The sequence below is a fragment of the Streptopelia decaocto genome (genome assembly GCF_964273445.1).
Source record: "Streptopelia decaocto genome assembly, chromosome: 1".
Classification (NCBI taxonomy): Eukaryota; Metazoa; Chordata; class Aves; order Columbiformes; family Columbidae; genus Streptopelia; species Streptopelia decaocto.
In genome coordinates, this window is record NC_138663.1 from 104235821 (window position 1) to 104258345 (window position 22525).

At 39.1% G+C, this 22525-nt stretch overlaps 1 protein-coding gene across 4 annotated transcripts in view; it reads right to left on the reverse strand.

Moving 5' to 3' along the window:
- Positions 1-1207: 1207 nt before the first annotated feature.
- Positions 1208-22525, reverse strand: part of CTPS2 (CTP synthase 2) — a 76936-nt gene continuing 55618 nt past the window's right edge. For 3 of the 4 annotated variants that reach the window (XM_082058002.1, XM_082058001.1, XM_082058004.1), the window contains exons 14-19: positions 21176-21272; positions 19060-19115; positions 17278-17374; positions 13757-13901; positions 4478-4588; positions 1208-2766 (exon numbers count right to left, since the gene is read on the reverse strand). In XM_082058002.1, the coding sequence (XP_081914128.1) occupies positions 4519-4588; positions 13757-13901; positions 17278-17374; positions 19060-19115; positions 21176-21272 (465 nt within the window). In that variant the 3' untranslated portion in view covers positions 1208-2766; positions 4478-4518. The remainder of the gene's footprint in view (positions 2767-4477; positions 4589-13756; positions 13902-17277; positions 17375-19059; positions 19116-21175; positions 21273-22525) is intronic. The other variant, XM_082058003.1, reaches the window with a different exon arrangement.

Here is a 22525-nt window from a genome sequence, read left to right on the forward strand (position 1 = left end):
TAACTCCAAGGATAGAGACTCCACAACCTTCCTGAGCAACCTGTGCAAGGGCTCAGTCACTGTCACAGTACAAAAGTGTTTCCTGATGTTCAGAGGGAATCTCCTGTGTTTCCGTTCATGCCCATTGCCTTTGGTCCTGTTACTGGGCACCACTGGGAAAAGCCTGGGCCTGTCCTCTTTGCACCCTCCCTTCAGGTACTTATACACATGGATAAGATCTCCCCTTTCCTCCCTTCCCCCTGAGCCTTCTCTTCTCTAGGCTGAACAGCCTGAGCTCTGGCAGGCAGGTGTTCAGCCATCCCTAGGAAATCAGGGTTTCACCAATGTGCAACCGTGATGTCGGAAGACAAATGCCATGACTCTGAACATCACACCCCCCCTTCTCCCCTCAGCTTATTATTGCTGAGCATGATGTCATATGGTATGGAATATCCCTTAGGTCAGTTCGGGTCAGTTGTCCTGCCTTTGTCCTCTCCCAGTTTCTTGTGCATCCCCAGCTGATGGGGTGGTGTGAGAAGCAGAAAAGGCCTTGATGCTGTGTAAGAACTAAAACATCCTTGTGTTATCAACACTGTTTGCATTATAAATCCAAAACATAGCCCCGTACTGGCTGATATGAAGAAAATTAACTCTATCCCCACTAAAACCAGTACACTCTCAGCCTCTCCTCACAGGAGGGATGCTGCGGTCCTTTACTTACCTTAGTGGCCCTTCACTGGACTCCCTCTAGTGTCTGTCCTGTACTGGGCAGCCCAAAACTGGACCCAGTACTCCAGGTGTGGCCTCACCAGGACTGAACATAGATGGCAAGGACCCCCTCCCTCAACCTGCCGGCAACACTCCTAATGCAGCGCAGGATTTGGCTGGAAAAGGCTCATTTGCCTTCTTGGATTTCGGAAATGGCGCATTGCTGCTTCTGTCAGCTCAAGTAGCTGATGGATCCCTCATGACAGTGATGTGCTTATCTCTAGGACACCACTTTGTGTAGCACAGTTGGCAGGAAGAGGATTGGCAAGGGTGCTGGGAGATGAAGGTGCTGTTTCTGGCTTTGCTCCAGGCTGTATGTCTTTTTGTCCCCTCAGTTTTTTTGAATAAATCACAGCATCTCACAGACAATACAACTGCAATGGGACTAAATGTAAAAGTTCCCTCCTTAACACCACAGTTTACAATTGGTACCATGATTTTTAACAGAGTAGCTAAATGCTTCTGAATAACACAATTTAATATATTTGAAAATACATTTGCACACGGCATACAACCTTAACAAATGCTTCACTTTCACAAACCAGTGGCCAGTGCCTCTCCTTGGGGAAGACATACAGTGACACCAATTCTGCCAATACCTGCTGTTTCTCAGGCACACATTTGCAAACCACTTCAGAAAAGCACTGCCACAGGAACACACTTCATATTTCATTACTATTAAAGCTTCATTTAGTGAAGAGATAAATCGACTGTGTAACCTGAGATTTTCTAAAGCAATGCAAAGCTCTCAAACTTACTGTTTTACAAAGCTGTAATAAGGGACATGGTGCTTTTTATTTTCATACAGATGTCTACCTTTTGATGAATTTAAAAAGTCTCTTTACCCCAAACCAAAACGAAACATGAAACTCAAAATTCGGAAGTTTTCTTTATAGGAAAGGGTGTCCCTGGCATTTGGAGCCCATCAGTTACACAGCTGAGGTCCCGCTTCTATGACAGGTCTAATGATGCCACACTGCTAATGGGATTGAGCCTTGAACATGGTGCAGCACCTCTTGCCTTCCCCTTCTGTCTCAGAGATTCCAGCTGCAGTCCTGGCTTTGCAGGGCTGTCCACAATTGTCATGCAGTGATTTGTCATTTGTGATTTCTAAATTAAAATAAGCTGTTCTATCCCATTGGGGAATGAGCGCCATGACCATGGAGTGGTCACTGGATGAGGGAAAACAAGGGTGAACCTTAGTTCACATCTATACTCCAGGTTTGTGACTGGTTCTTCCAAAACTTTCATACAAGTGTTCAAATTACATTTTAACAAATGAGTGTATTTACTTTCTCTCTTACAAAATACAAACACAAAACTGCCTTCTAATATCACTTCTGTAATTTTGTAGGTCAGAATTATGTTCGGTATTATCAGCCTTTCAGGAGAAATAGAGTAAATAAACTCGAACTTTTGTAAAGTTAAATCACTTACAAGAACAAAGTGAAAAGATGTGTAACCAACATCAATAGTTATAATGACAAAGAGCTGAATACAGCAACAATTTCTCCTTTTGTACATATTGAACAGCAAAAGAGTAAAAAAAAAAAAAACATATATATATATATATACAACAAGCTTAAAAGGGAAACAAACTTGAAACAGTTCTCTACCGCTCACAGACAAGACAACTTTCCCTTACATTTTTTTTAGTGCATTCCCTCTCATTCAAAAGAACCAATGCATTTTATCTTCCTGTTCTAAGGCGAACTGAAAACAATCAAATCTTTCTTCAAATCAAGAACAGTCATGAACTAGTGAATTAGTACATATTCACCTGAGATCATTCTGAAACACAGGATAGGATCAATAATGATTAACAGCTAAGGTGCGCAACCATTTTGCCATTTTTGAAGAGAAACAGCATTTATACAGAACAGTTTTTGCTACAGGACAGTACAACTGCCATCTGTAAAGAGAATTTTTGAAAACAGTATAGGAGGAGGAGACTATGAGGACCATAAGGAGCTTACTCTTCTACTTTCTTGCATTCAGTAGCATCCTGTTCCCAACTCTCTGGAAGAAAAAAAAAAAGGAGGGGAGAGGAAAGGGAAAGGGAATAAGCAGAAAAAAAAAATTATTAAAAGTATTTCTTATATTTCTTCCCTAACTCCGTTTATTTCATGCTTATGTCAGCTTATATCAAATCCATTGACTGACTTTCAAAGAAGTCCTATGGTAAATACTACAAGTAGATTCATTTCATCTAGGCCAAACAGCATAAAGCAAAACCACAAAGCTAAATATAGTCTACAAGTGTACCCAACTGTGATTAACGGGTAGAATTAACTCTAAGATAAAGATAAAAATAATCCAATGCTTCTATCCTTCTTTTATATCTGGAATTAGTTACTTAATCTCTTCTAGAGTAATTCTGTTGAACACAATTAGCATCCACTAGTGACATGTTCAAACAAAATAAGCTTCACTACTGAAAACAACTTAAAAGCATCACAAAAGTACATTCATCCAAGCATCGAAAAAGCCACAACTGGAACGGTAAACAGAGAATTACCATTCATAAGTAACATGAGGAAAGCAAGATCAAAGCTAATGGGGCTGTCCTGTACCATGTGTCAGTCTCAAGAAACAAAGCCACAGTGATGTTTGGAGGTGGAAAGGAGACGGGCAAGAGTGAAAAGGAACATTTCGCTTATTTTTTGGTCATTCTAGACATGCATCAGTACTGTAACTGCATGCATCAAGTCATGAAATCATTTAATATTCTGTTCTCCACTCTCATGACTTGGGGATGCATTATTATCTGTAACATGAGGTACATGAGAGGGGAAAAGAAAGAAACTAAAAAAGACAGAAGATGCCCGCGGTGCAGCAACAGACTAAACTCCAATTTCTAGCATCTCATGGCAGTATTTTAATCATGAGACCATCAGGCTGAAATGCATCATTCATATGCAGCCTTAACCAACTCTTTGGCACAGCTGCTTAGTGACTACAACATGTGAGGGGAATAAAATGAGAGGGGAAAGTTGTGTCCTGCTTACAGAAGAGCTCAGAAGTACTGAAAAGCAAGAATGTACACTAGCATCAGGGTACCACACCAGCCACAACTCTGATGAATACGTGTACGGAAGATTAAGGCTAAGATTCAAGCCCAGACCCTTGGGAGGTCAGGTGGCCCACAGGAAATACGATCTCCAAACTTAACAGAAATCTATGGCTACCGTTGGTTATTTTTCACCTGTAAACACTCAACATCACTTTGACACAGCCTGTAGTAAAGAAAGCTATGATTTTATAAAAATTGTTTTTATATGCCATTTTGCAGATTAAACCTAAGTATTTTTCTCAGTATGTCTTTGTTGTATCAACGCATCAAATTTGATTGCAGGTGAATATTAAGGCAAAACAAAAAGTCATGTCAACATGGTGTACTCAAAGTCATCCAAACTTGCTAACTGAAGTAACAAAAAAATAAAACTTAACTTTTAAATGTATTTTCATTGTACCTTCAAATACTAACACAATTTGATTTTGTACAGCATCCTACATACAAGCTGTACCCAAAACACTTTGCAGACTTTAACAACTCAATTGCAGAATTAAGCAGCAGAAGAGGAAAATAATTAAGTGCTGCAGGCAAGAAAGAAAACACAAGCTCTCAGACAGGATTTGAAACAAAAGGGAGAATCAAGATAACTTTGTCTCCTGTTTTAAGTCTAGAAGAAAGGATGTCATAAAGCAGTATCAAAATGATCCAGTTTACCTCAACAGCATCATCCATTTCTGTGACCTCATACAATAATTTCAGCTTGTTTCTGAGTTAGGAAACTCCTTCTCTGGAGAGCTGTCATCACTGAGGTCACTGTAGCTGTCACTGTTAAAAGCAATTACATAGTCAGAAGGATTTAAAACAAAAATTTTATTTCAGACCCACCAACCCAGGTGACACACATGAAAAACACTTTCCTCAAATGCAACCCATTTCCAGAAAACTGCTTTAAGCTCGCACTCAGGTTTGGTTTGGAGTCTGAGAACTGATGAGAAAAAAGATTCTACCATATAAACAGTATGTTCATTTTCTTTTTGCTTAGATCCTGCACATTAATTTTATAGTTTGCTGGTGCTGTAGGCCTGCAACCATGATTAACAACAAGGAGAATAACAGGTATTCAGAGCAAGACTAAAAGGAATTTCTCCTTTATGATAAAGAAAATTATTGTTTTGACCAAGAAAAAGATAAGTTTAACTTTATTTACTCCGAATGCTTCAGTTAATACTTAAATTACAATTCTTTCTCTTCCAGTCAGAACATAAATCATTTTCATTGCACCTGACAGTTTTTCGTGAGGTTTTATTCCCTTCTGCTGGTTCCTGAGAGAAGTAGACTGGTTTTCATAGAACAAACTGCCATGCAAGTGATCATTCTATAAGTGATTAGAACAAGAAGACAGTGAAGGACAGTAATCACCACAGCAACTGAGAGAAAGGAGTGCCCACAAACCACATTCTCAGTCACCTGTGATGTCTATCAGTTTCCAGGTTTATCTTAAGTGAACAAACTGCACCTCTTCAGAAGAACCTCCAGCTCAACTCCCACCTACCATGCTTCACTTCTATGGTGTGTTTTCCAGATACTTGAATTTCCCAAGAGCAGAAGCCCAAAAATGGGAGGCCAGGGAACCGACAAGCACATTTGAGCAGCAATCATTCTGCTCAGTTCTGTGAGACTTCAGAGAGCAGGTTATGGTTAACACAGCACAGGTAGGGATCTTATTTGCATGGATAGACCAGTGTCAGCCTTGGGTACCAGCTCTATCTCAGCCACTGCGCACCTGTCTTGTCACATCTCACTCATCACATACACCTTCGTCCTCCAGCCAACAGGACCTCAGCCACATCACGCTCCCCACCTCTGGGCATGATCTCCTGCTGAGACATCAAGCACATGACCAGCCCATGGCCCACCTAGACAGAGCCTTATCAGCTGAGCTGCAGTGACCGCTGGCTGTGCAATGTTTGAAGGGGAACTATGCAACCCCACAGCTGGAGATCTTTGATCTCAACTGCAGTGTGGAACAGAGAACAAACTGCATTCAGCTAAACTGGTTCTTGTTACTGAGCATTGCTTGGTAGACTGAATTTCACATTCACTCCTTTGCAAAAAAAAAAAAAAAAAAAAAAATCAAAGATTATGTAAAAACACAGCCATTTTAACAGAGTGGGTATGGCAGGAACAGTGGCACCAACAGTCATCTCAATTAATTTCTGCCTCTATCTACCTGTTAGGAAAGCCTCCCACAGTTACAGCAAACCACTGTACCAAATTCTGTACAAGACAGCATAGATATCCCAACTGTTCTATGTTCTGACATTAAGACTTTGCCTACAGCATTCTGCCTGTTCTTCATATGATAGACATGTTGATGTGGTTCCTATAAAGAGTGTATCATATCAGGCTAGTGAGAAATTCTCAATTTGATCATTTCACCAGCTGGCAAACAATTACACAGTTCAAGTGAGGAAAGTGTTGTTAACAGTACGATCAAGCATGCCAGATGCACACAGACAAAGACAACATCACCGACATTGTACTTACTTCTTTCTGAAAGTACCCACGGAAACATGGAATAAAAATTCAGTATTATTAAAATAGTTTTGCATTTTCACAACACAGCAAAATAGTAAAAAATGCCCAAGAACAGAGGGTAAAACTGTGATTGCAGAGAGCTGCGTAATCTCATGATAGCTCTGGTTTAACCCCAAAGTCTTCAGAGGACATTTTTTGTTATCAGCAGTCACAGCCTAAAAATATACATCAGAGTTCTATATACAACATAGTACATGAGACAGATGCTTAAGTCAATGCTCTGGGCCCAACAAGGTGAGTGGAGAACTGCCCAGTTTCATCTCTTGCAGACAGTTCAGTGCTGGTCCCCACCCAGCACCCTCATCATCTTTCCTCCCCCACCCAGTTACATGGGGTTTACAGGCAATCACCCATAGAAGCAGTCGCATGATGCTGGATGTTCCTGCCATGTTACTGACTTACCACTCCAACTACTCAGGCTGAGGGTCACTTGGCCAGTCACTGGCCCAGACACTAAAACACTTATGAGGCCAATGACCATTTTGTTCCTGTTCCCACATTGCCCAACTTAGTACAAGGTTTGACTCCACATTTCAGAGAAGGGCTCTTGTCATCATATTCTTGACTTTTGCAGCAGCACATCATGGTCTCCCTTACTTCATAGATGTTCTGTTTGGTGTAAATCAGTGTTATATCTAACAGGCAGGCCACAGTGGTAAGAAAAGTAGAGGAAAATACCCAGGTAAAGATCAGCCCTTGGGCTTCAGAATCAGGTAACTGTCAGCCTCACAGTTCCAGCTGCTTGAATGTCATCTTTTCTAAGCACCCCCAGAAGCTGTGGTGTCATGTTAACAAGAACAACTTGGGCTCTGAGGAAACCTGAACTTCTTCAAGAGTTAAGCTGCCAGTGGACTTGAAAGCAAACAGGGACTCATGAATCTTGACATATCTGCACTTGGGTGCTATAGCTTCAAACCAGTTCTGATGTCCAGTTTGTTAAGATTTACTGTGATACAAACTGTGTAATCTGAAGAAAAACTCCAGGTGGTATTAACCACAAATGAACCATCACCTCTCTTAAGGAATAAATGTGTATTTCCTTACAAATTACACGGAGTTGCTACACAGATATTAAACATGAAAACCAAATGGATATTTTGTGCTCACAGCTGATAATACTATGTAATCTTACTTAAATGTGCTGGGTAGGAAAGTGGTGGTGGTAGGAAATCAAATAATCCTGGCTTTTCCTTTATGAAATTCCTTTTCACATTGAGCTCTCAACTGAAAAAATGTGCTTCAGCAATTTTTCTCATTTTGTGTACAAATTAATTAGTAATTTTCTTGGGCAGGAACCCAACAATGACTTCATCTTGTTTGTAACTATTCTCACCCAGCGGACTCCAGCAAAAAGGAGCTAGTGAGCAGATCTAAGGCCACCACAGCAGTTCTATTCTGTCATTTTTTTTTCCACGGGATCTGGAGCATAAAGATGTGGCCAAGAGAAAAACAGAACAAAACTCAGAGTATGCAGCGTTACTGCATCTAGTCAGTCAGTTCAGCTTTCAAGGTGAAGGATTTTGGTCACTTTGATCCTTGCACCTAATCTACCTGTAATTAATGGAAATACATTCACTGCAAAGTGCAATATCAACCAGTACCTAGCTGATATTTCACTTTGCAGTGAACTGCAACATGGTTCCCAGACGGAGCAAGAAAAACATCCTCTGCTGAGAAATTACATTAAAGGGTTTTGTTCTGTTTTGAAGTTCACTCATCCTCAGATCCCCGCCTTCTCAAGACACAAGTAATAAAAAGAGCTTCTCCCTGCATGTGTTCCATTATTACCGAATTCACGCCCGTTTCTGATCTCTCTGTTCTACTGACAGAGGTATCATCACAGCTCTGCTGTGCATCAGTCTAAAGCACAGAAGGAAGCAAGATAAGAAGATTGCCTACCCGTGTGGCACAGAAGACGGCAGATAGCTGGGGCCACACAGCATGAAGTTGGAACACATCAGCTCAGCAAAAAACATCAGCTGCAAACCCACTAAAATTAAGACTCAAAGTCAATTTTAAACATGTATTTCTCAAACAGCTGCTCAAAAGTACCAAACTGCCTGCTTTCAGTGTTTTTATTAAGAAACACAGGCAACTGGTACTCCTTGAATGGTCTGTCTGTTTCATTTGGAAAATCCAGATCAACATTCTTTAAAAACAAAGTACTTGTCACAGTTTGAGAGGGGCTTTTTTTCATCCTTTTTTAATGTATAATTGACAAAAAAGTCATTTTCCAGAAACGTAAGCAATTTAAACAATTGTTACAGTAACGTGTTTTTCTGCAAAGGTAGGAGCCAAGCTAAGTGTACTACTTCCTCATTGCAAATTGAAGATAAGTTAGTTATTAATTTATTTAGTACAGGCTGTGGCTGTTTAAAACAAACAATTGTTATAACTTTCAAGAACCTAGCAAAAAGAAATCTCTCAATTATTTATTCGCCCCCCCAAAAGTGACACTATCATAGTCATTAAAACATTATATAAAATAAATGCATATTTGATTGCGCAATGGTTATAGCAGTCACCCATATTTCTCAGTGCGTATTTTTATAATCATTGTATGATCATAAATCATTTATTATCATCACCATCACTATCACTATACGATCCTATGCTTCCATGAAACCTGATTTCATTAAAGAATCCCTCATAACTAAGACTCATCAGTTCCAACCTGCCAGACATCTGCAGTCACATAACTGCACCTCGGATAACAGGTTTATTGAGACCCAGCATTAAAAAAAAAAAAAATCACAACCAAGATGCCAGAATATATCTGGGCGATAAAAAACTCTTAGCTGAGTATCATGCACTGGATTCAATTCATACAGCTTTAGACATCATCTGAGATACAACAGTTCTTACAGTCATTGGAGAGAAACAGGCACTTGTAGGGTGCTTCTGACCCACTCAACCACTACAATCTATCTGGCTCCTTTAAAGTGCATATTCACTTAGTAACTACAGAAAAAGACTTGTGCTGACTAGTTCAAAGTGTCTACACTGTAAACACCTAACATTGAAATGACAAAGTAACTAACATAACTAACCATTACTATGTTCATCACTAGGTATCACTATGGTTGAGAAGAGATTTACTTTAAAACTTTTTCTGTTGTTTTTGGTAAGAGATCTGAGGGCACCAACAGGCCTTAGCTGCCCTGGCCATCCTCACCTGGGGCCTCCACCCATGGGCCCAGGAACAGTAGCCCCCAGCCCTGGTCTGAGCTATGTCACAGGCATACCTGTACCTATCTCTGTAGTTCTGTAGTCACTTTTTGACTGGACTGTAGATTCACCTCAGACCTGACTCAACAGTTTACACTTCTGCACTGGACTGACTGTCTGTAGGACATGGTGACCATCACTGGAACCAGTCCACTTGGCTTCTTTGGTGACTGTGGCACTGATTCCTGCTGGTGAGGACACTTACCCCTACCAGTACAGCCACTGCCCCTGGCTCCTGGATTGTCTTCTTTTGTGGAGCAGCCCCTCTCTTGCTGCTCTCTCGGCAGTCTTCAAGCCACAAGATTTCTTTCACATTCCTCTGAAATGTCTGGATTTGGGCAATGGCAGAAATAGGATGCTGTCCCAGATATATTATTGGCTGGGGATAAGGTCTCATCAGAGATAGCCCTGCCCATACCTCCTTTGTCCCTCATACACCACAACGTGCCACACAGGCTTTTTCCTGATCTGTTTATAGGTGCTTGCCCAAACCTCCCTACACAGCTGGTTTGGGAGGCAGCTGGACATGTTAGTGCAGTGAGCACCATATGGGCAAGTCTTCTGAAGATTTTTATTTTTGTTTATGCACCACTCCTTCTGTCCTCTGGCCACTTTTGCTGTTTGTCTCTGAATGCAACTCATAAGTCATCTTTTATTCATACCCTGCTCAGAATTTAACAGATGACTCTGTGACTAGATGGCATTGCTTTGTTGCCTTCCATTGGCATATTCACTGATGACTTGCAAAAATTTCCTTTGGTGGCAGCCCTAGTTGCCCACACTTTCTCCTCTATGAACATTTCTCACTTCCTACATTTCCTCCCATCTACTGGACATTTGCATTTAAATTATTTAGCTTTAGCCTGTAACTCTTCTCCTATATAATATATAACTCTCTTCCACATAATTTCAGTATTTTCAGCTCAGGTTTTCAAATACTCTTTATTTTTTTATGTTATTTCTTTGTTCTGAAGAGCGCTTCCTGTTCTTTAAAAGATACTATTCGTAAATATCATTAATACACTGTGGCTGCTCTTGCAGACCATTAATAGCAATGTTGGTTGAGGAGAAAGAAGAAACAAAGCCTGCTGATTCTAAACTTGCTATGGGAAAAGAAAAACAAATGAACAAAACAAAAACAAACAAGCAAACAAAAACTCACAAACCACCAGCAACATGGCTTTATTGTACATCAGTGGTTTTGCAATCCATATGACACTGTCCCCCAAGATAGGCCAGTTTTTAATACTTTTTCCAAGCGTAATTCTGTATGACTCATTAAAAGCCAATATTACATCTGAAGTTCCGCTCTTCATCCACTAGTTTTCTATTAAAACCTTTTGGTTTCTCTAAAAAGCAGCATATTTGTAGGTTTTGTATTCTTTCTGACTACCTCCTGTGGTTCTAGTGCTCTCTGTCCTTTAAAATGAAATGCGTAAACTGGCAGCCTCTCACCTCCCTCAGCTCCTTATGAAATGGTGACTTCAGTACTTCCAGGGGAAAATTTGGAAAAGGTCATGATTTAAAAGCATTCATGCAGAACTGAAGTGCATGGCTTTGCTCAATGGTTACGCACTCGTGCCATAAAGCACGAGAGGCTGAAACCACAAACGCAACTTAGGTGCCCAACTACCAGTTCAGGTAACTACATAATGACTTATTACTGAGTTACTCCAACATTTTGCTCAGCTCTTGACTGTCTCTGTACACACCAAAGCTCCTGGGAGCTGAGTTTACCCCAGAGGTTGCAATCCAGTTTCAAACTAGGTATGCTCATGCCTATGTGTAAGCATTGTCAGACTGTCTACCAGACTAGGCCTCACAAAAATTTATGAGAAGGTTTATTCGCTTCTAATTATTTAGAGCACTCTCCTGGGAGGTGTGATGCATCTTTAAATTTACTGTTTGCTTTGCTTAGAAGCTAGGGCTTCTGTCCAGGTTTCAGATGTTGTAAAATTGCATCCTTATTCTGGGGCTGTTAAGTGGTCTGGGGTAATTATTTCTTGTTAGGAATCTGATTCTGAAACACATATTTCCTTTTGTCTCAGGACTTCATCATTAGTTCTCTTTTTAGTGTTTTTAATAGCCTAATTTAGGTAATCTGCTCAACCTGCTGGTCTCCACAAATTCTCTTTCAGGTTGCATCCCTGCTCTAAGTCAACAGTGTGACTACAACTCATGTAGGCAGTGTCGGATGAGGTGTGCAGACAATCAGCCTTAGCTTTGCTGTTCAATGAAATCACCAGCATTCTGGGGTTTAAAGGTTTAAATTGGAAATCCTTTCCACTCAGCAGGTGGATATATGAAAATGAGTGGGTGTGCTGTAATTAGCACTGAAATTCCCTCCTGAACATTCTTCCCTGCAAAATGTTCCTCTTTTAGGCTCAAATGTTTTTTCTATTCCAATGCTCCTTCTCAAGACAGAAGGGTTTGCTTGATTGCTGTAAATGGTAAAATTTGTATTTTTATATACAAAGCTTTGGGGTAGGAATTTTTGTATTTGCTAACTGTTTAAATGTTGGTTGGAGTTTACTGAATGAAGATGAAGAAAAAGAGTTGGTTATACGTTTTATTGATTATATATTAATTCAATTAAGCGTAAGCGCAGCTCATTCACTAATTGCTGAAACAAAGTCAAGGTTAGAAGACATATTTGCTGTAACACTAAGGGATTTAAATTTAAATTAGCAGGACACATGCAGATCACTCATTTAAAAAAAGTATTTTTTCTTTATCTCAGAGACACTAACAAGTATAGACATGGGAGAAAGCAGAAAAAGGAAGGATATTTGGGCCTGGAAAACAAGATGAACTGTGAGGCACAGAGCACTCCCACAAGGAAGAGATTGAAGACCATTGCGCTTGAAGACTCCCCTCCTGCCTAGCATCACAAAATTTGACCTCTGTAATGCACTGCATGAATTTTAAAAGGTAGATAATGTTATGACCACTAATAACAATGACAGGCTAAGATAACAGGAATATACTAACCAAGCTGTAGTTTGGAGATCAGAAAGAAATTCTCTCTGTATGTATATCACTGCAAAATTGGCCAGGCTGAGCAAAGATAGAGTGCATTTCTGAAAGACAACTGATAAACCTAAGGAGCAGGGTGCCAAATAGACTGATCTCGTCTGGCGTGGCCATTTTCCTTTGCTACTGAAACCTCAATAAAAATTCTAATTCTCACATAAGAAAAGGAAAAAGGACCTCATTTTAAGAACAGAAAGCAACACTCAAAAAAAACCACACACACAAACAAAACAAAGAAACCCGACCAACCAAAAATGTGAAAAAAAAAAAAAACCCAACTAATAAATTTGGCACCTTCTTTAGAGGAAAAGTGTAAGACAGAGAGACAGGGATTAATCTGTTCTGTTATTATTCAGTCATTGCAGGATTTTTTTTTGTTTTGTTTGGATTTGGTTTTGTTTGTTTGTTTGTTGTTATTGGACCCTAGGCTGCCCTCTGATTCCTTTATTATTGTTATTGTAATGAAATTGTAACTCTTATTAATATCATTCAAATAAAAAAGAAAGAGTTAACACTGGCTAAAAACTATTACTACATTCAACAACCCAAAAACTCTCTGTCCAAGGCAAGTGGAACAAAGGATTTTTCTTTGGCTGAACCATACAGTTTTGATCTAGATCCAAACCCTTCCATAAGTCTAAAGGTAGGTACCCCAACTGTTTTGTTTCAGGCCTGTCTCTGCTAGATGGTATTGATTATTTAGCGACTGCAAAATAAAATCAGTATTTTCTTTTTTGTTACTATCATAATTTGAATGCAACTAGGTTAGAATTTCACTCCGTTGCTTGATCCTCTAGCAAATCCCTTTCTCTGTGAAATTAGTGTTCATGAAAGTTAACATGGGAGGCCATTAACTTCACATAAATTTACTACAGTTTTTTTACTTCATTCTGGTTATAATGTACGTATCTGGCTTTAACCCCAAGAGCCTCTGAAAAGGAAGAAATCAGGCACTGTGCTTACTGCTTAGAGAAGATACTTTTACACCAGGGTTTATGTTAGGCATGCACAGGAACAAGTAAATCAATACATGAAGGATTCCTTTTCCTTTTCCGGACTTCTGAATGGAAGGATGGGATAGTCCCTCCAAAAATGTGATTCTCAAACTGCAGGCAAGTACGGAAGAAAGATTACCTTGGAGACAACTTACATCCCCGTTGCAGGTACGCATTGAGTGTCCCAGTTGCTGCTAGCAACAGTCCAAGGTATGGAGGTGAAGGTTTCATAGGTCTTGAGGAAAACTCTGGGTGGAACTGAACTCCCACAAAATATGGGTGATCTACAAGATAGATGTCAAAAAAAAAAAAAAAAAATCAGATGTAGGAAGAAAATAGTAGAACAATGGTTATGAAAGAAAGTTTATTGAAGATTTCACACAGGAGTTCAGAAAACAGATTAGCATGTGTGAATTTAAGGGTGAGGCAGCAGGAATCTTAACTTTTTCAGCAAAAAGCAACTAACAACAGAGGTAGAAGGTCAGTAAGGCAAATTAAGGAAAAATTATCCTGTGAGTCAACCTTAATATGCACAATGATGTAATTAAAAGCTGAATAATAAACCTGTACTGACATGTAAGGGAGGGGGGAGGGGGAAACAACCACTATCATGTTATTTTCATATCATTTTGGTTCCAAATATATATTTATGCATGTATATTCAGACCATGCACCCACAGATATCTGAGAGAAAAATAAAACAGTTCCTAAAAGACCAAGCATTACCATATAGCAGCTATTTATACACTAAGAGATAGATTATGAAAGCAACACACAAAACACAGGGGAAAACAAGCTTCAAGTAATTAGGCCTGGAAGGGATCTCCTCAGACATTAGGTCCAGTCTTCTGTTATTAAATGCAGCTACATGGTGCAGCCTCACACACAAAGGGTCAAGGTTCTGTCGTAACACCCCTCAGGTTTTTTTTGCTCCCACTAGAAAGTTCTTTAATACTCTGTTGTTTTGCTTAGAAACCTTTTCATAATTCACAGGCCATCTTTTTACAGCCACCTTATATCCATTTCTTATGGTGCTTTACTTTCTGCTGTTTGCACTGTGTGATTAAGGATGGCAATATCACCATCAGTCATGCTGCTTCACTTCCACTTAAATTTCCAGCTCACTGTTTCCCAGTCAAAAAGCCTCTTCACTGCTGCTTCTGCTTCCCTTCTGTCTTCTTCAAAAAGATATGGAAGGAACAATTTTTTCGTACTCTTCCATGCTGTGCACCTGTTCCTTCTTCAAATAGTGTTTTAAAGGAGCTAACATTAACCATTTCTAGTGCCAGGACACTGGACAAAACTAACCGCAGATCTCTTCTGGTTCAAAACTTTCCAAAACAATCCCAAACATTCAAGGAATTTTTCTGCAGTACAGGATAAATGATAACAAGAAAGCTGAGGTTTTCTTCTATGAAGATAAACTATATGATCTAGTATACTGCTCTTCTCTCTGCTACTATGTCTTAAAGAGAACCTGGATCCTAATGTTATTCCAGAAGTTCTTTCTCTCTACCATGCAATTTAGTTCTTTAAAGCTGTAAAACAAGACAATGACAAAGCATCAAATATTTCCTATGAGGATATTTTGCTTAAAAGTTTTGCCTAGGCTACTTAGTGTACTGTTATTTCTGTGCTTCTGCTCCAACCTGCCCTCCTCCCTGTGATGATTGTTTTTCTTTAGTAATCAGAGTCTCCTTGCAGCCCACTGTAAAGTAATTCCAGGTTTTACTGCTGCTTTTATTCTTTTCACAATAACATGCAATTTAAAAATCCTGCCAGATTTATTTTGTGGCGCTTTCCATAGGAGTTGTTTCATGCAGGGCAGACAAATAGCCTCCCAACACCAGTGTGCGTAACAAGGGTAACCTATCAGGAACAAACTAAGCAAAGAACACCATGACAATCAGTAGTTTATGAATTCACAGGTACCTTTTGCTCTCATATTACTCTCTATGGTGTGGTTGCTTGACATTCAATATAGATACCCACTTATAAACACTGGTTCAAATTTACAGCACTGTTCTTCAACATACCACAGAGTATATAATGAATTCTCAGGAGCATCATGTCACAAATATCACTCTGTAGGATGATAATATAGTCTTACGATATATAAATTTATGTTCCCATGCATGGAGTTTATGTTAACTAATGAAAATTAGGAGCCACATAAGAAAGAAAAAAATCTTGTAAGGTAGCCTGCATCTTCAGGTGCCTGACACTCATCTAGCCAACAGTGACTTACTTAACAGCAAGGAGTTAATGAAAGAATCAACCAAAATAAAAGGGATTGTTTCTAAAATCTGTTCTGCATAGCATTCAAATATATAGCACAGCTCCTTTTTGTTACAGAACCTTTTAGAAAAGACATCAAGTCTTACTTGGTAAAGTAGTCCAAATATACCAGATTTCCACAGTATCAAACACTTACTTATCTGAATCATTTCTGTGAAAGAAAGGAGCTTGCTTTTTATTTGTTTTTCATACTTTTTTTCTGCGATTCTAAGCAGAGGGTAACTGAAGTAGACACAAACTGATTGGACAGCATGTTGGGAGGTCTCTAGTCCCACCTCCTGCTTAAAGCAGGTTCAAGTTCAAAATTAAATTAGGTTGCTGACAGATTCATCTAGTCAAGTTTTGAAGGTCTCTATCTATGAGGATAGAGATTTCACAGCTTCTGTAGGTAATATATTCCAGTGATGTTTTATACTTTGTCTACATTGCATATATACATATTTCATATACTTGAGCAAACTGAACATCTATGCGTTACTGGGACCTGGCTAAGAACATCTGAGGGTGCTTAAGGAGCAGGCCAATGACATTGTGAAACTGGTTGTTATCTTTAAAAGGCCAAGGCGATCATGAGAGGTCCCTGATGACTGGAAAAAGGCAGTCACCGTGTCCTTCTTCAAGAAGGACAAAAAGTAGGATCCAAGGAACTACAGTACAGTCAGCCTAACCTCAGTTCGTGGTAAGGTTATGAAACAAATCTTCCTCCAAGGCATTTCCAGACACATGAAGGACAGGAAGAAAACTAGGCACAACAAGCTTGGGAAAAATCAGTCTTTGGATGCAGAAAGAGCAGTAGCCTTCCTTAATCCAGACTTTAGCAAGGCTTTTGATATAGTTTCCTAGCATTCAAGTTGGTAGCTATGGACTGTAGATAGACTACAAAGCGTGTAAAAAAAAAAAAAAAGGTTGGACTACTGGGTTCAATGAGCAGTGGTGAGTGGTTTGAAGTCCAACCAATAGCACACTTGGAGACACTCAAAACTGGACTGATATGGCTCTTAACAACCTGATCTATATTTAAAGGTAGCCCTGTGCGGAAGCAGAGGGTTGGACTAGATGACCTGCCAAATCACTCTTTGATACTACATAGGCAAATGCCACTGAGCTATAATTATGACATTTTCGGAAAAGAAGCATGTCTCTCCCTGATAATCAAATACACAGTCCTTGAGAAGTGTAAGACTTCTCTTAACATCCTCTAAATCTTCACCTATTGTAATACACATGTGGAGTCAGCAATACCATGAACATGATCTTGGCTGTTACGACAGCTAAATATTGTGCCTACACATCATTTAACAACCTATCGTTTACAGGTCTTTCATAGATGTAGAAAGTACTGCAGGGAAGTAAGACACTCACTCTCCAGTTCAATAATTTCCATTCTGTTCCCTTCCGTATCATGGCCAACAAATTTCAAACCTTTCTCTTCAAAGCAGTGAGTCAATTCTGGGTTCACCTGAAATATTGAAAGTAATAATAATTGTAGTTCTATTTATTTTTTGATATAAGAAACAGTAGCAGCTAATTGTAATGTTTTTATTACACATACAAGAATGAAAAAAATTGAGAAAAGAGTTGACAACTCTTGCTTTCTTGTTTTAACAACTCTCTGGTATAAATTTGTAAAAGTGGACTCATTTAATAGGAGATGAATCAGTAACTTTAAAACTTATGAATCACTAATTTTAAAACTTACAACATAATATTCAAAAGATTAAAGCCAGGGTCCCTTCTCCTTGCTGTCCTGATTCTGAGCAGCTTGCATTCCTTGTTTTTTAAACGACCCACTACAGCAGGCATAAAGGCTGACCTCTTTGAACGCTGCATTTCAGTGGTTATGACACAAGTGTGGTTCAGCTCCTCCTTCAAACTGAGAAGCTCTGCAGTGAGCTGTTTCATTTCCTTGGTAATGTTCTAGCCACTCAGTTAATATTCAAATTCTGAGCACCTTTACCACCATCACATTCTCCTCCCAGCTTTTTAAGGAAACTTAACATTGCCTGTATCAGTTTGTAGCCAGCACACATCTCAAAGCTCAGGCCTCTCTGGAGATACTGATAGTCAGGTTGCTTCTGAACTATCTCAGAGATAACTCCAGGAGTGCAGCTCTTGCCTGTCTCCTTGAGTGACAGTATTTTGAATGTACACAGGCACCTTTGCACAGATGTTGTCAAACAGAGAAGTGGACCTATACAAGGGGCCGACAGAGTTGGATGGTAGGAAGCAAGCAATCTGAATTAACCTCTGAGTGGCAGATGCCTGAAGCCTGCCTACATTTAGATTGTGAAAGAATGTGCAGTACTTGAACATAACCTAAGCCTTCAAACAAGCCTAATCAGCCAAGGAGCAATGCCTTTAGAGATAAGCCTTTACCTTTCAAATACTTCACAGGAAGTCAAGTCGGGTAATCTCTGACATCACTGTCCAAGATCATCTTGCTAAGACACTGCACTATCTCTACCACAGGAACAGTACACTACGTTGAAAACTTGCAAGAACATATCTGTGGTATTGTATCTAGTTTCAGGCCTTTTGGCAGAAGAAAGAGATTGACAAAATGTTGCAAGCTTATAGGAGGTGGAACCAGGATGCTTAGGGGAGTGGACCACGTGCAACATCAGAGGAGAGACTGAATGAGCTGGATTTGTTCAGCCTAGAGAAAGCACAGGGTGGGCCTCATTGCTGACTTCATCTAACGGGATTGTATAAAGAAGACTGAGCCAGACTCTGCTCAGAGATGCACAGCACAAGACTGAGAGATAAAAGACAAACTGCCCAAGGAAATCTCCTACTAGATGTAAGAGAAAAAAGAGTTCACAAAGAAGTGATTAAACATTGGAACAAATTGCCAAAAGATGTTGTGGAACTTCTCTCTTCAGAGAGATTCAAAACTAGATGGGACAAACCCCTGAGTATCCTGATCTAATTTTGAAGTTGGTTCAGCTCCAAAGAGGGAGTTTGATGAGAAGACTTACAGAGGTTTGTTTCAATCTAAATTATACTATCTAACCATTAGTAAATTTTGGGTTATGTTTATGTAAGAAATCTCCCATTGGTTTTGAGGAAAATAGTACCCATCAAGAGAAGCACAATTTGCTTAAGCTTTAACTTTTGAGCACAAAGTACATTAGCAGTTCTTACCTCGTATCGATGTCTGTGTCGCTCCTCTACAAACATCTCATCACCATAAAGTTTCCCTGAATATAAAAAAAAAAAAAAAAAAAAGAAATTAATGTTAAAGTGTTGCTGTAATCATTGTTACAACTATTTCTTGTAATTTAAACCCAAAAAAAAAAAAAAGGCATGTAAAACATAACAGGACACTATTCATCTCACTCCAGCTTTCTGTTTTTCTGAGTGATGACTAGTTTCTTTTAATTTACTGTTACCTGAGTTTATTCAGGATTCATATTCAACAATCTTTGACCAGAAATAGCTTACGTAGAGTCTGAAGGCCACACTCAAACTAATTTAAAGTCCAAAGTAAAATTAAAAATTGGTTAAGTGAACAAGCAACATTAAACCCCTTCAGAGTTTTACAACAGTTGTAGGCAAAAGGTGCAGTGAAGGAAGCCTTCTAGTAGCATCTGTTCCATTTTAATAGATTATGCATGGCAGCTGACATAATGCCTTCAATGGCAAACACAGAATATTGTTTTTCTCTGTTTTCCTGATCTTATTACCTAAATGACTCTTGCAGTCCTCTGAGCCTAATCTGGAACACTCTACATTCCAGAACAACAAGGACCAAGTTAGAGGGATGCAGTAAACCAGAACTTGATCATATCTCTCACAGCCGTGCTGTGTCAAGCTTTGCTCTCAATTTTCCCCAGTGTCGTTAGGATTATTGTCTCACTTAGGGGTTGGTACAAGAACTAGACTGTCAAGAAGATCTCAAAAAATTGTAGAGTGATAGTACTGCAATTTTACAAAAAGTGGTAAATGTGTCAATTTTAAGGAACCACCTTTTCAAAACTGTTATTTCAATTCAAGTTGTAAAACAACTCATAATACTGGTCAAGAGTTACAATGTGTCCATTTTTCTTAACTTTTCCAATAAGTGTTTAGGCCACAAAACAACGTGTGCATTCTGATATGCATATCTATGTCACACCTAGGCAAAATATCACCCAGGTCAGTCAGATCACCGGCACGGACATTCTCTAGTAAGGCATATTTTTCATCAAATGTGCATTTGTATTACCCTTTGGTCTCCTGCTGAACTGGATGTTATTTTAAAAAGCTCAGAAGGATACATTCCATAAGTTCAACATAGCTAAACACAGTAACAACTCAGATAAATGTCAGCAGCAGGGCAACATAAGAAATATGCATATCAATGGACAGGAAAGTACTTTTTATACATTTTCAGCATCACTTGTATTACTACTATATAATAGGTTGATTAATAGGAGAAAAGTATTACTTCAATTTTAAAATACATATAGATCAAATTGAATCACTTGTTCTATATTCTGGTTGCTTTTATTTTGCCTTTTGAAGCGTCTTGTTACAGTAAATAATTCTCCTTTCCTACAACAAATAATTTGCTTTCCCAAAACCAGACTCTTTCCAGGGCTGGGCTAGGCTTAGGGCAGTGCTGGATCAGAGACTGGAGTTCAGCAGGTCCTGGCTATAATTAGGATACAAACTAGCAGGCATTGTCAAGAAAAGGTGAGAACTAAGGCAGCGAGGCCAGATGACATTTAAGGCTGAGGTGCACTGGCAGCTTTAGGGAATTACAAGTAATGTTTAGGTCTGGCAAGAGCATAGAACCATAGAATAGCTTGGGTTGGAAGGGACCTTCGAAGGTCTTCTAGTCCAATAGCATAATGGGTAGGAGTTTGGGTTGGTTCTACAAAAAAGCTTCAGGGGTAGAAGAAGAACCCCTGGTTCACTAGCTCATGAAGAAAATAGAAAGAAAATGCTCTGATCTTCCCAAGAAAATAATGAATTAAACCACCATAAAGTGCATTTCAGTTATCTCAACAGTCTCTCATTGTTTGTTTAAAGCACTGGACCCTAACTGACTTTTTCACTGGGACTTCCAGATGTCTCTCGTTTCTTTCTTACATTCTGATCCTGGGTAAATGTATATAGGAACAGGATCACAGTGAATTAGCTTGGGGAAGCTGTCACCCAATCACTTGCTTGAGGTCATAGTCCTTTAACAATATGTGCTCTGGCATTTTTGCTTTGCCATGTTACAAAGTTCCTATCCAAAAAAGCAAACGGTAAGAGCAGAAATGTAACTTACTTAAAACAGAATTTTCTGTTTTGAAAACAGTCCTCCTCCTCCCCAGTCTCATTGTTCCACCCATATCTCCAGGATTGTGTTCTGGCATGTCAATAACCTGTAGAGAAAAATTAACACTGTTTCATCCAACAAAGAAAAAAAAACTTCAACAATTGCATAACAGGCTGCATAAATTTATAAATGGTAACATTACTTTTTTTTTTTTTTTAGTCCGTGAATTCCCAATTATGACTTATTTTGGTTTTCCTAATGCTTTGTTCTCAGTATTGGAACTGTAATAGCCTGAGGATATTAACTAACGGGTGCAAAACATTTTCAGTTAATGGCAAGATCAACAAAAGCAATTTCTCAATTCCTTAATTTAATTTTTGGGTGGGAAAAAAACCCTTTCTTTTAAAAAAAAAATACCAAAATGTTAGCAATAGGATAATTCTGCCAAATGCTATTCTTAGTGTTATAAGAGTACACAGACTTCTAAAAATGATAAATTCATAGATAAAAAAATCCACCAAGCGATAAAGGCACCATCTCTGAAAAAGTGAGTCCCCCAACCACACAGTGATAAGAAGCTGAAAGATTATCCTGGGTAAATATTGCTGAACACTAGGCCTATTCTTAAACTCTTCATTATACACAATGCCCTTTCTTATTCCAAGAGGCAGAAACAGTTGTTTTATCAAGACAGCAGAAATCTTCTCTTTGGGAAGTAGGGAGGAGGGCACAGAGCAGCAGAGTAAAGAGAAAAGTGAGCATTTGTAACAAGACTATAATTTAATGTTGTAAAGACAGAGTACCACAGCAGGTGACTCCAACATGCCTGTGCTGTTTCAGATTATATATGTAACTAATTTATCACAAGGAGAAAATAAAAAACTTCCCCCCAATTCACCTTTACTAATGGGTTTATCTGATTGCCCAAGACTCCATAAAATAATTGGTTGTCTTCTGTGAAGAATATGCTATTTAACATAAGATTTAAAGAGGAGGATATACAAATACTGCTTTTGAGGACTGAAGTGGACAGGTCAAATGGCTCAAATTATATCCAGGACAGTGGGATCCAGGAAATGTGATGAACAACGGCTTAGTGGAAGGAGTGCTTCAGTTTTGCTCAGTTTGAAAAATCCTGCTGGGTCTCACAATCATGTTTAGAGGAAATCTGTCTCAGAGAGGCGAAACAGTTCAAAACTGTAGAAACATTTGAGCAGAAACTATGACCTACATACTTGTATTTACATACACAGAGTCAGTGAGGAACATAATTGACAAAGAAAGGTTCTAAAAATACAAATATTCACACATAAAAGTAATCTGGAATTGGATTTTTATTAACCTAAATTTGCCCTCTGG